The 15,614-nt window shown below is 33.4% G+C and overlaps 2 protein-coding genes and 1 pseudogene across 3 annotated transcripts; all 3 read right to left on the bottom strand.

The window, feature by feature from the left end:
• Nucleotides 1–3,038: 3,038 nt before the first annotated feature.
• LOC140979786 (uncharacterized) lies at nucleotides 3,039–7,805 on the bottom strand (annotated as a pseudogene).
• A 646-nt stretch (nucleotides 7,806–8,451) lies between these two features.
• On the bottom strand, nucleotides 8,452–10,438 carry LOC140979785 (uncharacterized). Of its 2 annotated transcripts, none has more exons than XM_073445352.1 (2): nucleotides 10,232–10,438; nucleotides 8,452–10,131 (listed from the first exon to the last, which is right to left on the bottom strand). In XM_073445352.1, the coding sequence occupies exon 2, from the start codon at nucleotides 10,097–10,099 to the stop codon at nucleotides 8,618–8,620; it is 1,482 nt and encodes a 493-aa protein (XP_073301453.1). In that variant the 5' UTR covers nucleotides 10,100–10,131; nucleotides 10,232–10,438; the 3' UTR covers nucleotides 8,452–8,617. The 2 variants fall into 2 exon arrangements, with proteins under 2 accessions (XP_073301453.1, XP_073301452.1); XM_073445351.1 differs by having other exon boundaries at nucleotides 8,452–10,135; nucleotides 10,232–10,437.
• A 667-nt stretch (nucleotides 10,439–11,105) lies between these two features.
• LOC140979784 (beta-glucuronosyltransferase GlcAT14A-like) lies at nucleotides 11,106–14,591 on the bottom strand. The gene is made up of 4 exons (XM_073445350.1): nucleotides 13,649–14,591; nucleotides 12,370–12,445; nucleotides 12,167–12,282; nucleotides 11,106–12,069 (listed from the first exon to the last, which is right to left on the bottom strand). The coding sequence occupies exons 1-4, from the start codon at nucleotides 14,151–14,153 to the stop codon at nucleotides 11,555–11,557; spliced, it is 1,212 nt and encodes a 403-aa protein (XP_073301451.1). The 5' UTR covers nucleotides 14,154–14,591; the 3' UTR covers nucleotides 11,106–11,554.
• Nucleotides 14,592–15,614: the final 1,023 nt, after the last annotated feature.

Genomic DNA, 15,614 nt, shown 5'->3' with positions numbered 1-15,614 from the left:
AAAAAATTTAATGCATGAATGAGTCAAAATGCAAAGTTAGAAGTAAAAACGAAAGACAAAATGAGTTAATAAAAATATTATAATGTGCTAAGTTGAATGAGACTCATATGTAAAAGTATCTCACTTGGTCTCACCTTATGTTTTGTCACTGTACAAAGCGAAAGTTTATGCACTGTAGTGTTCTACATTTTCGTAATTTTTCTCTTGATTTCAAATTTAATTCCATCATCTATTGGTCTTTAAAGATATATTAAACTTTTTTCTAAACATCTAATCTTAAATGTGATCAATTAACCAAATAATTATTATACTTTGTATACAATAATAAATAGATTAATATATTTGAAGATAGAAAAATTAATGTATTGAGAAGAATAAAAAAAAGAATGTTAGAATTAATACCATAATTTTCTAATGTCAATATTAAATTTAACATCATCATTCGAAAATGTGTTTATTGATGTAAAGACTATTATGATAAACAAAAAATAATAATTTATTTATCATTGTAACGTAATAATAATGTGATCGTTATTCGTAATCAGAAAATGATGTACTTTGACTTTTTTTATTAAATTGTATAAACATTTCTTTCAATATTTTTAGTGGATAGCCTACAATTGGTATCAGAGCCAAGATCACGACTTTGATTTTTATTGATTGCAATTGGTGAAATTATTATGAGATAAACTGTTTGGTACAATAATTATCCACGATGGGTAGGCGCTTGAGCTGTTGTATGATTTAAAGATTTGACTTACATATTTACCATCAGTTATAGCTTTTGGTAAAGCGACAAACGCTCGATCATATATTATTCGATTGTAAAGTTACAAGAAACAGGTTGCTCAACTTTTAGTTTTGAATTGATCTCTTACATGTTACTCGATTTTTAAATTTAGAAGCATTCTACAGTTTTCAAATATTATTATATATTGAATTATAATTTATCCCTTTCAAATTGGATAAATATACAATAAAACTCATGTAAATATTATTAACAAAAACATTTAAATAAAATATTGGATTTGTCGATAATCAAAATAAGAAATAAATAAATTTTGATCCTTGAGTGAGAAATAAGATATTTAAATAAAGTTATAATTGCCACAATGAAATATTGCACCAACATGCATTTATCACTGTATTTTGCAATTAAAATGTCAAAAAAGTTTCAACATATTATTTTTATATCATATTTAAAATAATTATGAATCCTAATTTTTATTATTTTGAGTTGGCATTTGTTATGAAAAATCATTGTGAATAAATTGAATTTGAAAATTCTTATATCTATGTATATCACATATTAATATATCAATCTAAGTCCAGGTAATAAAAAAACTACAAAATGAACTTATTCATCTTCAATGTATACAAATTATATAGTAAAGACATATGACAATTAAGACAATGAAGTAGAATATATGTTTACATATAACAAAATATATAGACAAGAAAAACAATAAATAAAAATATTTTACTAGATATAAATATTTTTTTATAACTTTTTACAGTGAGTTGGAGAAGATAAAAGAAAAAAAAATAGTAACTCTTTTGGGTTACACAAAAAATAGAAATGGAAGAAGTGTTTCTCATACATTGAATTCAGTTTTCAAATTAAATGTATACTATAAAGTTATATTTACCGTTCAAACTTTATAAATGCAATGAATTTTTCTCAAGATAAGGGTACACAAATGTTCTCATTAAGATATTTAAACAATTAGAAAAATTAAATATATTATTTTTCTGGAGGTAATACCAATATAACATTAGTAATTTGATTATACTAATTACACTTGTGAGTTAATATGAAATATTAAAATAAGTGTCATAAGAATCAGTAAAAAGATGATTTATTGTCAAAAATATTATTATTATAAATTGCAAATAAATGATAACATTTAATCAATATTTTTTTAAATCAATCCATCAGTACTTTTTATGTGATGATAGATTGTTATAATAATTAGGGGTGAGCATTCAGTCGGTTCTGTTAACGACCGAACCGATTTAGTCATAACCAGATCGAACCGAAATATTTAGTAATAACCGAACCGACCGAATTAATTTTCATAACCGATGAAAACCGAACGGAATTAAATTCGGTTAATTCGATCGGAATTAACCGATTAGTTTTTTAAAAAAAATTGTGATTTAACTTTAATTATATATGTAATTTTTTTGAACACTACAGTCTACACAAATACATAAAAACATAAAATCACATACATCACAAATTTTTCTGTAGAATTAGGACTGATTTTAAAATTAAAAATTAAAAAATATATTAAAATTGATATATAATAAAAATTTATTAAAGAATAATATTTATTATATCGGTTAATTCGGTTAGCCGATTTCAAAATTTTGAAAATCGTAACCGAACCGAATTAGCCGATATAATTTTTTTTAATTTGAAAACCGAATTTTCGAAATAACCGAACCGGATTTCCGAATTGATTTGGTTCGGTCGGTTAATTCGGTTTAACCGAAATTTTGCTCACTCCTAATAATAATGTGTAGTTTATATGTTATCAACAATAAGTGTCTAATAAATTAAGGTGACTAGAAAAATAAAAGCATCAAGTAGAAATTGCTGTCAATTTACATGAAAGATAATAATAATCAAACAACATTGTAAATAAAAAATTGCATATCATTGATTGTCAAAAAGATTGTAATAATTGAATATTATAATAAAATATATGCATTATTGAGAGAATATGATAAATAACAAAAGAAAACAATATGATAAAAAAGATATGAGAAAAATTTTAGAAGTCCAAATCTTTTTTAAAAAATTAAATAAATATGTTTTTTTTCAAATTAGTTACATATGTTAATTAATACGAATTATTAAAATTTACAATACTATTATCATTATCTTTTGTCTAGTTAACTAATTTTATTTCAAATTCTAATTACTTCAACATATATTTCTCACGTGCAACGCTCGTACTTTATATCTAGTATATATATAATGTCAAACATTATTAACATTGCAAGCTCTAAAATCCAAAGAAAATTCCATTTCGCAAAAAAATAATTCGACAATCGCCCACGAGAGTTTGTTAGGAGACTTACATCTGAAGAGCAAAACTATTGTCTAGTTGCAAGTCAAGGCAATATTATCAATGACTAGGTCAAATCGATACGGATCAAGTCAGATCTGGCAACAAAAAAAGTGAGATTTCTCATTCGTTCCATCTATATCAAACCTCAATATACAGCTCAAAATTAATTAAGAGATCTAAATGGCAGCATTTTCAAAGTAAAGCTTTAGCTCCATCTTCTCCTATCCTCATCCTCATCAACTGGAGTATACCATGAAGGTCGATTCTTCAAGTTGCTCAACCGATAATTCAGTAGAACTTCTTCATTCGAAATTGTCCTTGTCGCCACAAGAACGAGACATTTGAGAATAGGAATATTCGATGTGATGTTGTTTGATTTCCAGGATTTGAACCAAAAGGTGCCAAATTTCTTCATTCTCACTTCACCTCCATTTCCAAATGACACATTTGGTATGTAGGTTCTCATGTTCTTCTCAGTTAGCGGAAAATCATATGAGCAAAGCATAGCATTGGGGGCTCATATTCTTGTCTGGATGGTTGGCAAAATGAGCCAAGGATTGAGGATTTATCCTCTCCAAAACTTCTCCTTTACCCACTACTCGAGCCCCATCTAGAGGTTTATTGAGAAGTTTCCACAGTCGATCTGAACCAGTCACGCCACCTTCAGTATCTAATCTAGGTTCTGAAGCGTTTGTGTTATCCCATATCTCACGAGTTTCACCACCAGCACCCCAAGGCTGAGCATTAATGACAGTTCCGTCATACCTCGTGATCAAATATGGGTTTCGTAAATCAACTCTAGGATATCCAGGAATATAACGGTAACATGCAGGTGAGTATGCCACGCCAGGGTAAAAGGCAATTACGGCACCTACATCAGCTTCACCATCCACGAATAAACCTTGGCCAGCATCCTTATGTTGAATTTGAGATGGCTTGACTACAAGAGTGTATCCAATGAGATCCTTGAGGTTTGTTGGCACTTCATGCAGCCTTAACGGCTTTGTTGCATCAACAGTTGTGTTGAAAATAATTCAGCAGGATAATCAAGAAACTGTGTGCAAAAGCAGAAAGGAACATATAGACAAGTACTACACCCATGTAAATAATCTTAAAAGGTTGTTACAAGTTGCTTAATTTGGCGTCGCCGTATATGCATACCACGAACAGAAGGACATTTTAAAACCATAAATTCCATATCTCAAATTGATACTCACGGGAAATTTAGGGTCCGATTCCAGCAAGTGTCACTAATCCAGACGCAGGTTTCGAACTGACCCTGAGCCTTAAATCACGAATAAGACCGTTAGAAGGGGGCCGGAAGGGTATCACGGCGTAGCCCCTCCAACGCTCAAGTCAGAGACTGAGGATATAAGGAGGAGCAGCTGATAAAAAATTTCCCATGAGTATCACAAATTATGTCACATGAATTGTTTTACAATAAATTGTTTTTATCGCCTAGAACCAAACTTTATGTATGGCTAGGTTAATGAGTGTTACAGTGTGGGCATGCATATCCATGATCATCATTGACCCAAACACATGAAATTATACTTGACCCCACATGAAAAAAAAGGGTAAATAGTGGTCACTAGATCTACCATGATGGTCAGGTAGCAAGATTTCAACCCAGTCTTATTATGAAGTTTCTCCGAAGACATGCTAAAATGGATAAAGTTGTATCACTGTCACGGCATTCTTCTGTTGAGTTCTCTGCTTCCTTCCATTGTAGCTAATCGTTTTTTTTTCCCATGGCAAAGATAGGGAGATCCAATCTCTCCAAAGTAGATTTGTGTTGGCTAAGGTAGATTTCACTGGCATTATGAGCACAAAAGCATTATATAATTAACGGAAGAGTTAATAAATCAGACCTTTGAGTTTTGTGGATGACTAATCATCATTTCAATCTTCTTTGCATGTTATCAAGGGTATTATTTAGCACTTTGCAATCAAAGGATGTAAAACCAGAATTTCTTAGTGAGACAGAACAATTAACTCCCATTCTACTATCTGCTATATATCTTCGAAAGGGTCCAACAACCAGCCTCCACGAACACATCATGCATATATTATGGAACAATAATATCACCTAGAAAGTACCTAACACATGAGAGGGGAAGAGGCAAACTCACCAACTGGACAAGCAAGATGCCGCGCAATTCATTTTCAGCTAGCTAAAGTTAACTATAAATGAGATAAAGCACTAATGTTACTTACAAGGATAACTAGGTAATGGAGGGCTACTACCAACAGCAAATCTAAGACCACTGTGCCGAGGAGCAGTACTTCTTCCTGAAGGTAGTAAGTTAAGTGTGTCATCAGCCAGTTTTGAATCAGGAAGAAGAATGTCATCCATACATTTGCAAAAAGTACTGACTTACTCATGAATATTTTCTTGAACTTGTTTCTCTTGTTCAGAATGTGACACCTTGCTGGCCATGTCAATTATTTCGTCGGCATCTGCTTCACCGGCATTCTTTCCTAAACGATTATAGCTACATATAGAGTATTTTACATAAGAAAATGGACCAAACTGTCACAATGAATTAAGGTTGAATAAAATGTGAAATATGCTATATTATAAGATGAGGATGAGATACATGTTATCTAATAGAAGAATTGAATTGTAGGATATTTGCAACACCATTACCATTCTAATGGGACAAAAAAGATAGCTGGATTTACATAGGAACCAGTTATCATTGCATTCATGATTCAAATATATTGATTGAACGAAAAAGGCAAACACTTTGGCAGATCTATACATATTAATGATTGATAACAGGAAAAGACCACCACAAGCGAGTCATTACTGTGTAGACAAGGTTTAAGCCATTAACAAAACTTAGGAACTAGGTTATCATAAAGAACCACCTTTTGATTTAGAGAGGTAAAAAAGAATGAGTCCATATAAAAGCGCTCTCTGATTTCTTGCCTCAAATGTAGTAGGGGAAAAAAGAGTCCTCAAATTGCCTCATATTGATTTCATTCAGTTACTGAGCAGATTTTATCTGTGTTCAAGAGCGAACCTACTTTGTTATCCTGTTTTGACCAGTTTTTGCTGTTTCATTCTTCCTTTTGTCTATGGTTCTTCTACGGTTTAACATAAAATTAAGTCCAGAAATTTTAAAAGCAAGACATCATTGTCATTTCACCGTAGCGCGCCATTTCGTGGGTGTGATATTTTGTAAGTTTCACACCTTTCACTTACTTTTTTTTAAAACAAATAATAATAATTTTTGGAGTCACGTCATTACAAAGGGCGTGACTCTTCAATAAATTTTTTAAAAAAATGCTATGGTCCCGCCTCATTTTACGAGGTGGGACAGTGGTCAAAGCAACACCCTAACAAAGGGCGTGACTTTGACCACCTTTAACTATCATTCCCTGATGCAAGGCCTATTAATTAATTTTGTCTGCGTAATTTCCACAACTTGGCAATCGCGAAAAGCATCCTGACTGAGAAGTCCTTGACTGCTGTTATCAAATGTTTTTTATCTTTAAAAGTTGTGTTCTTGCAAAGTCCACCTCTATTCGCATTGCAATAACTCAAATTCGATACAAATGGAATGCCAAACAGAATCAGAACACTGATCTTCATATAATGTACTAAAGATCATCGAAAAAAGCAAGTGTGATTTTTCTACAAGCATTTAACGTTAATTTTGTAAATGTGGAGACAACATCTCTGATCCAACACTTAATAGCTGCCAAAATACTTTTATAAAAAGGATTTAATTATCACGCTTTGCATCAGGGCGTCATATTTAAAGGTCCTCGTGTATTTTTTCAACAACAAAAAAAAAAATTTAAGTCACGCCATTATGAAGGGCGTGACTCCAAAAATCATTTTTTTAAAAGAAAATAAGGAAAAAGGCGTGACAAAATATCACGTCCTACAAAATGACGTGACACTGTAAAATGGCAATGCTTTTGTACTTGCCCTATTTTAAAATTTGGATTTATTTTTACACTAAACCGCAAAACATAAAAATTAAAAAAAAACAAAAACAAAAACTTCTCTCATTGTGAATCCATTGTGAATTGGTGATCGACAAATCACCATATCCCAGAATCGATGAACAGTGTTGTCAGCACATTGTTTCAATCCGAATTTAGTTAGATTCACTTTCTCAATCTCACCATAACGTATATATTTCATGCTCCAATGTAATGATATACTAATAACACAAAAATAATAAGCGACTTCGAAACTCCGTTAAAGTAAAAGGTTGCTGGAAGACAATTTTCACCACAAAATCTAAATTCAGATACTTTAATAGTATGCTTGCTGCAAATGCAAAACACTCGTTCTACCATCCAAAGACAAATACCGAACAGAATCGATAAATTAGCATAACAAATACGAAGCCATAAACTTAAAAATGACAAGTAAAAATTTGAAACGACAGTTACCAAGTATTGAGAAAAAGGCGATTGATATCAGCTTCAAACTGAAGCTGCCGTCCATTCTTAGCTAATGTTGGACTTCTCGCGAGCACCTTCACTGCCTATTAAATCAATACATAGGATTATTCTGCATGTTGATTAAATTAACAGCTCTAAACTCAAAATTGGGTTAAAATGAAGCATCAGCTTGAAATCACCACTTGAAATTTCTGGAAGAGAGACGCCATTGGAAGGGAGAAAGAAATCAGGGTCGTGTGTTCAAGTTGGAGACCGTAATTTGAGAATACACAAGGGGTGTGGCCGTGTAAATACTTAAAATGTTGGGTTTTTTTTAATAATAGGCAAGATATTATTTTATAGGATAAAAATATTATTTTTTATTTTAAATATAAATCGATTTGATTGACTCACGAAAATAGATTTGTGAGATCGTCTCACGAGAAATCTAGTAACAAAACATTACATTCAAAACCCGAACTTCATATGATTTATTATTATTATATTATTGATTCACTTTTGCAACAATTTTTTTATTTTAATAGTTTTTGTAACTAAGGAATTATTACTTTTTAAAATTTTTATTTTACATAGATTAGATTATTGTCGTCCTCCTCCCAAAATTCATTGTATTGGGAACAAATGAAATTTTTAATATTGTGTATACCTCTAAATTTTTATTAACTTACAAGGTTAGCTTAAGAATTTTATATTTTATTTACTGTTTTTTAAATGATTTAGTATTTTAAATATGGTATAGCTATAAAATAATATTTGCAAAAGCTTATTATAAATTATTTTCAACTTCTGCTTATAATTTACAAACATTTTATTTACTAAAAACTTAAAAACACTTAAAATAAGTTCTTGCAAACACTAACTTAGTATGCTTTATAATAAATTTCGCAAATCAGTTAACAAGAAAATTGCACTTTTCTGTGTGTGTTTTCATAATGTATCTAGATTTTATCCCACGTTGTAGGATTAGATCAAATTCGAGCCGATAGCAAGAAAATTATTTAAGAAAATCAGAAAAAGAAATCTTTTAAGGGGAAAAAGAGAGACAACTATGTGTCATGGTTATGCGCTTCATTCTTGAACACTGCTATTGAGAAAAGTTGCCAAAAAAGTTAACCAAACAATGGAGAATCTCTTAATTTCTTGATTTTACCATCCAATACAATGACAATATCTGGGTTACCCTCATCAAGCAAACCCTGTTTCAATCTTTTGAACACAAACTCTGGAGGCCTGATACCCATGTCTAACATTTCTTGAAGGTATTCACACGCCTCGCCCACCCTTTTTTGGTCGCACAAACCATTAATCAAAGCCAAAAACATATGCATCCCCGGAATCACCCCACGAGACCTCATCTGATCCCGAATCTTCAATGCCATATCCATTTGCCCCCGGTTGCAAAACATCCTGACCATGATCTCGTACGTACTTAAATTCGGTTCAATTCCCAACTCATCTCTCATTCTCTCAAAAACGCTACATGCCTCACTCGTTCTACCGGCCTTTACAAGATGATGTAAGATAATATCATATGTCCGTGGATTCGGTCTAATCCCACTTTTTTTCATCTCATCAACTATCGCATAAGCATCGTGAATCCGCATTGACCAACAATAAGCACCAACCATCGCATTATAAGTAGGGGTTTCCATAACACAATCACTTTTGTACAAGTTGAAAAACTCGATAGCTTCGTCCAATCTCTTCTCCACCCCCAAGCCATTGATCAAAGTACAATATATATGAGGTGTTGCCTTTAAATTTTTGCCACTCATTTCGTGAAATAAGGCAACTGCTTTATCGTGGCGTTTAGCTTTACAATGGGCATTGATCAAGATCCCATATGTCACAACATCAGGCTCGAATCCTTCCCCTTGCATCTCAAGATAAACCTCATTGAGCCTTAGAAAATTACATATCTCACCCCATCCTTCCAACAACACGGCATACGACTTAATATCCGGCACAAACTTCCGATTTTTCCATGTATCAAACAATTCTTGAGCCTTCTCCACATGCCTAGATTTGCTCAAAGTATCAAGCAACCTATTATAGTCTTGCAAATCAGGCTTCAATCCATACCTCTTCTCCATTCTCTCAAATGCCTCTATAGCCTCATTCACCCTTCTCGCCCTAGCGAGCCTCCTTGAAACAAGAGCAAAAGTCTCTTTTGATAAAAAACCATTATTTTTCATCTCATCCACCAAAATCCACACCACTGTGAACTGCTTGATTCTCCCTAACGATTCAATGAGAGCATTGTAGCACTCTAGCGTGTGCTGGAAACTTCTCTGCTTCTCAGCCCACCGGAAAAATGATAGCGACATAGTCCCGGAATTGTTGAGTTTATTCAACACTTGTAGCACTAGACTTGGCGACAAATCACTAAAATTAGCATCGTCCAGAGAAGATCCAATATTTCTAAAATTACCCATCTCCGATACGATTTTACATATTCTTTCAGCTTCTCGATTGATTTTGGTATCTGGGTTTGGCGTGCTGCTGGCATTTCTGAAAGGAGAATGATAAAGATTTGATCTTTGAATGGGGCGATAGATATCGGCTTCAAACTGCAGATGTCGTCCATTCATAGCAAACGTCGGACTTCTCTCAAGCACCTTCACTGCCTAATTAAGCAATACATATAAATATTCTGAATCCTGATTACAACAACAGCTCTAAATCAAGATTAGGGTTACACTGAAGCAGCAGCGAGAAATTACCTCTTGAAATTTCTGAAAGAGGGATGCCATAGGAAGAGAATGGATGCAGATTCAGCTTCTCAGTTGCTTTTGGTATCTGGTATGGCCGTCTAGTTTTTTTTCTTTAAACTATAAATTAAATATAATCTCTCATATTTTTCTTCATCAAAACTTTAACTAAACCACCCTAAATTTTATTTTTTTAAAAAAAAATAATATAGAAATTTCAAGGATCTACTGTCGAAAATTATAAGACAACCCCTTATTTCTCCATGAAAAGTTTGGATGCACCCGAGTTTTTTTTTTTTCGAGATATTGTACTTTTAAGCAAAATTCATGTAATATAATAACATGCAGATGAATTATAATAAAAAATTTTTAATCCAATAAACCAAAACATTGTCATTATCAGAATCACCGATTTATATTCCACTCGTCGCTTAGTATGGAGTTCACAAATATAATAAACCAAAATTGTTTTGTTGACAACGATAACTTTTAATCTATGTGATAAACGTGGTACTGATAAAAGTTGGAACTAAATAATTCATATTTCTATATCATTTAGATGCGTTAATGATAATAATTGTTTTTAATAATTGAATAATATTCATTATATTAACAATATAATTAAATTTCAAGAAAAAATACAAACAATATAATCATATTTTAACTAATTGTCTTAGTTAGACTTGTGACTTAATAAAATTATTAATCTAACAAGTTGGTCCAAGTTGAGACTGACAAAAAAAAATTATTTTAGATATATATTAATTTAGCAATTATTAATTTCTCTAATAATGGACTCGAATCTAAAATTATTGGCTTGTGAAATGCCTGAAAGTCTGCATCAAACCACCACAGTTCTGTGAATGAATAGAAAGAGACCGAAATATACTGATGGAGCAAATCTAGTTGGCCAAACGTTTATGGTTCAACACCGAGCAAAATCATCGTGGAACCTAAATCAAAGCATCCATCAGACAAAAATTGTTCGTAGTTTACAACAATGTGGCTTACGGATACATTTGCTCTCTATGTGGAGAACCTCCAACCGGTCCCGTACCCTTGTAAGCGTGCAAATGAATCCTCGGAAACTATTAAATATTGCCATACGACAAGAAAATGACAATGCTGTAGGATTCTCAAGTGTAAAGATGACCGAGGGACTCTCCGATACTTCTACTCCAAGAATCTTGAATAACTTCGTATAACTCCAGGGGTCGATATTAACAATCAAGAAACTCGAATGAGAAGAATCCCCCGAAAGAATAGCGTGCAATGATTTTCAATGCGAACGGTAAAACTTTTAGAACGTCACGTGTTCTCTCCACATATCAAGTATCAGGTGCAGGTATCTAACTCTGAGTTCCAATCACTGATAAGTTTGTTTATGGACTCATCAAAAATCTTGACCCGGGGTCCCGGCTTCACGACATTGACATTACCCCATTGTGAACATGGATCCATCAACAAGCTCTGTCTGCCTTTGCACCAAGCACCGGGTGTCGCTCTGTTATGTCCACGCATGAGGATCTTTCTATCAATCATGTCTAGCACTGACTGATCTTTTTCAAACTGTCTTGCAAAAGCAGCCCCACTTTTAGCCATTTCATCATAATCCGAAGTGTTGAGGTAATGGGGTTCCATTTTAGGAGGATCATCCCAAACAAAATACCTCAAGTCCGAATTCACAGTCGTGTTTTTGAACTCGGGTGAATTGCAGACAACCGAGTGGAAATAGACCTCTTGGGACAAGACAATATTATTAACATACATTAGAATGGTTCGTGGAAGATTATCCCAACCGCAAACACAAAATTCGAGGAAGGATCGACTCAAGACAACCCATGGAGAACCTGGAAAGTATTAAAAATGGTTTGATGCGAGCAATTGACCAGATAGATTCGGTTGATGTTAGAAACCTGACCATGACTGAAGTATACATACACTTACCCGTGAAAACTTTGAAAGCCTCAGGCATTGGCCGCTTTTCAGTTGCATGAAAAATTTTAGTCCTTCTGGCCAAGTAAATTCCTGGGTCAACTACAATTGGTTCAATTCTTTGACCCCTGAAATGACAAGCCGTAAATTGAGAATGAGTAATAAGAGAATTACAATGCATAATGATGACAGCTAAGCAGTAAGAATTTGCATACTCTTTCCAACCCAAATCACTAGTGTGATCGATAAAGTTCAGGTCTCTCTTAACTGATGAGAACACATGGGACAAGTCTGAAAGCAAAAACGGGAAACTTGGCAGAATTAGCGAGATTGATCAGTGAGAGAAATTCAAATGACAATAATTTTGATGGTGTGATAGCTCTTCAAGTAATTTTTGAACAAATGCATCATATGCGATATCACAACTCTTAAGTTCCCATTTCCCCTTCGGCGAAGAGCCAAGTGAATGTGTGACTAAAAATTCATCAGCACTTCAATTTCAATAAAGTGCAGCATCAAACCAGAACCCAAAGCGTTACGACCTAAAGGGAAGTTCTACCCCAAGGCAGTAATCATGAAAAAGTTCAACGTAAATGCATTCAGTAACTCCAGGCAATTCCATTTCTTAAGAGAATATGATGGGGTCAGGATTTCTAACAAATGATCAATTTGACAAACAACCAGTATAAAGTAATCAGTTTCTATAGGGACCTTCGGTAGCATAAACAGGACTGAAATATATATTTAAGGTACAAGTTCGATCAAAATTTTAGACATATGCAACATTTTCTCAGATGACAAAAATTTGGTGAAAAAATAGCGTCTCTATAGTAAGTTGCTCCTCAGTCCTGATCTAGAGTACTGATTTACAAAAAGCATTTGCAGATACAGGATTTAACAAAAACATACAAAAATTACAAATGCAGCTGGTTCTACTAGCATGCATGGTGGAGAGCATTTACCTTAACATAATTATGAATATCTTCAGATAAATTCCATCAAAGTATTATTCAATCCCATCAAGATACGGGAAAGACTCTTCCCTTTGGTTAGTGAGCAGTCAAAATTGGCTAACGGTAAAACATTCCAATCCACAAACTTCGAAACAACATACAAACCAAAGGTAAAACTTCAAAACCCAATTGTATCAACACATCATGCAGAATTTAATTATCCGAAACATCATATATAAACACTAGTAAATAGTAATTGCAAACGGAGTATCAGTCTAAGCTCATGGCACCAAAAGATTAACACATTCCATTTACAATCAAAGTGATTATTCTGTGAATAGCAACCAATATCAAGATTCAACCATCCCATACTACATTTAAAAAAAAAAAGAAGCATGTGAGATTGAAACACAAAATGCGGCCCCTCAGCATTGCACCAAGATGAAAACAAAACAGGAATTCTTATCAAACCACAAACTACAATGAAAATAAACATGCAAAACACCGGTTCTAAACATGAAGCTAGATAGAATTAGCATACCATCTTGCGTAACCAACGGATAATCCATAGCACTGAGAGTTAAAAACCAATCCCACCCTCCGCCCACCTTCAACAAAACAGCTGCAGCCCTCAAAATAGCAGCAATATTAGTGGAACCCATTAAAGTATTTGGATCGGGCTTCCCGAATACATCCACGTTCTCAAAGGCCCGAACTGCTGGCACTGACTTCACCAATGCCGCCAGCCTTGCTCTCTCCTCATCGCCGCCATCCGCCGAAATATGTAATAAATACCTATTCCTAGGATGGTAAACCGCTAACAACAAACGGAAAATCCGCTCACCGTCCCCTCGTCCACCGAAAATGTAATAGGCAAAAGCCGGTGGGTGGCCTGGCCCGTGAAGAACTGTCGAATCAAACGGTCTGTGGGATGAAAAGGTATTATTGTATGAGGAGCTGAATCCCGATATAAACGATAAGAATATGAGAAATGAGATGAAAGCAGCAGAAAACAGGGAGAATAGCCATTTCCTTTCAGCTCCCATCTGGAATCTCGATATGGCTCTTGTAGCATGGAATGAATAATGATTTACAAATGTCGAAGCAATTTTATCAACAAAAAAAAAAAGCAACTCACTCAAATAACATGAGCTAAAATCACACCACAATAACAATTATTGCTTCGATGAGTCCAAGATTTTGCAAAAAAAACAAATGGGATTTCAGATATTTTCAACACAGCATCCATAATCACTCGATTGGATCAGAGAAAAAACAATTCTTTTCTTTTTCCTGATTTCTACGTGGGTTTGATTCCCGTTTGAAAATCCCTTCTGGGAAAACTCTTCGGAATTAGGGTTTGATGGAAGGAGGTTGTTAGATTTAGGTGGAACCGTGGAAGAGAACAGTGATTTCGATTGAAGGAATAATTAGCGATTCGGTGTCATTTCTTGAACTTTGGTAGAAGGAATATATTTTAGTTAAAAAATGTTGAAATAATATGTTAAAACAATATTATTACTCCAATTAGAATTACCTCTCCTTCTAAATCTGATGTTACATAATCTAATACCACGATTATCTTATATTGCTAAAATTGTACAAGTTTGAATTTCATTTTTATATCAGATTATTTTCAAAATTTTATTTTATTATATTTTTTTGATGTGAGAATCTCTTTTCGTTATCATTAATGCACATTAGATAACTTTCAATCTAACACAATAATTTAAAAATCGCATTAATCAAATAAATTATATTGAACAAACTCTCTGATAGATGCTCATTCTATAAAACGTAGTTGAAAGGTATTAATGTTATTACAGATTAAAAAAAAAAAAAACAGTATATTTCACAACTCCAACAAGTGTCGACATCCATTATGTTTTTTGATATAAAATAAGATTGAAGAGTTGACTGTTGCTCCTCTGTCGGTTGTAGGGGTTTGTGTACCCACGCGCCACATAAACCTTGTGGTGTGTGTGCTGTTATGGCAAACTTGGCCTTCGCTTGTGTTTGAAAAAAAAAATAGATTTTTTTGTGAGATGGTCTCATGAATTTTTATCTGTGATACGGATCAATTTTATCGATATTCACAATAAAAAGTAATACTCTTAACATAAAAAGTAATACTTTTTCATGGATGATCCAAATAAGATATCCGTCTCACAAAATACGAACCGTGAGACCGTCTCACACAAGTTTTTGACAAAAAAAATTTTGACACGTGTGTGTGAGAGTCAAGTCTTGGTATTTTGGATTTTAAAAATTAAAAAAAAAGATAATGTTTTACAATAAGGTCAATTTTTTTAACCATTTTTACAATATCTATATTGTAAAACAATAGGCTTCTATAGATATTATTTTGATAATTTAAGATATATTAAAGTGAATTTCACTTGTGAGTAATCAGATATGGCAATGAGCGAAACCTGATAAACCATGATTCGGATCGGATCTCAAGCTTAGGTTAATCTGCCCCCGTGTGTGTGTGTCTATACATATAT

This window comes from Primulina huaijiensis, chromosome 6 (assembly GCF_012295235.1).
Source record: "Primulina huaijiensis isolate GDHJ02 chromosome 6, ASM1229523v2, whole genome shotgun sequence".
NCBI lineage: Eukaryota > Viridiplantae > Streptophyta > Magnoliopsida > Lamiales > Gesneriaceae > Primulina > Primulina huaijiensis.
This window is presented reverse-complemented; position numbering and strand designations above follow the sequence as displayed.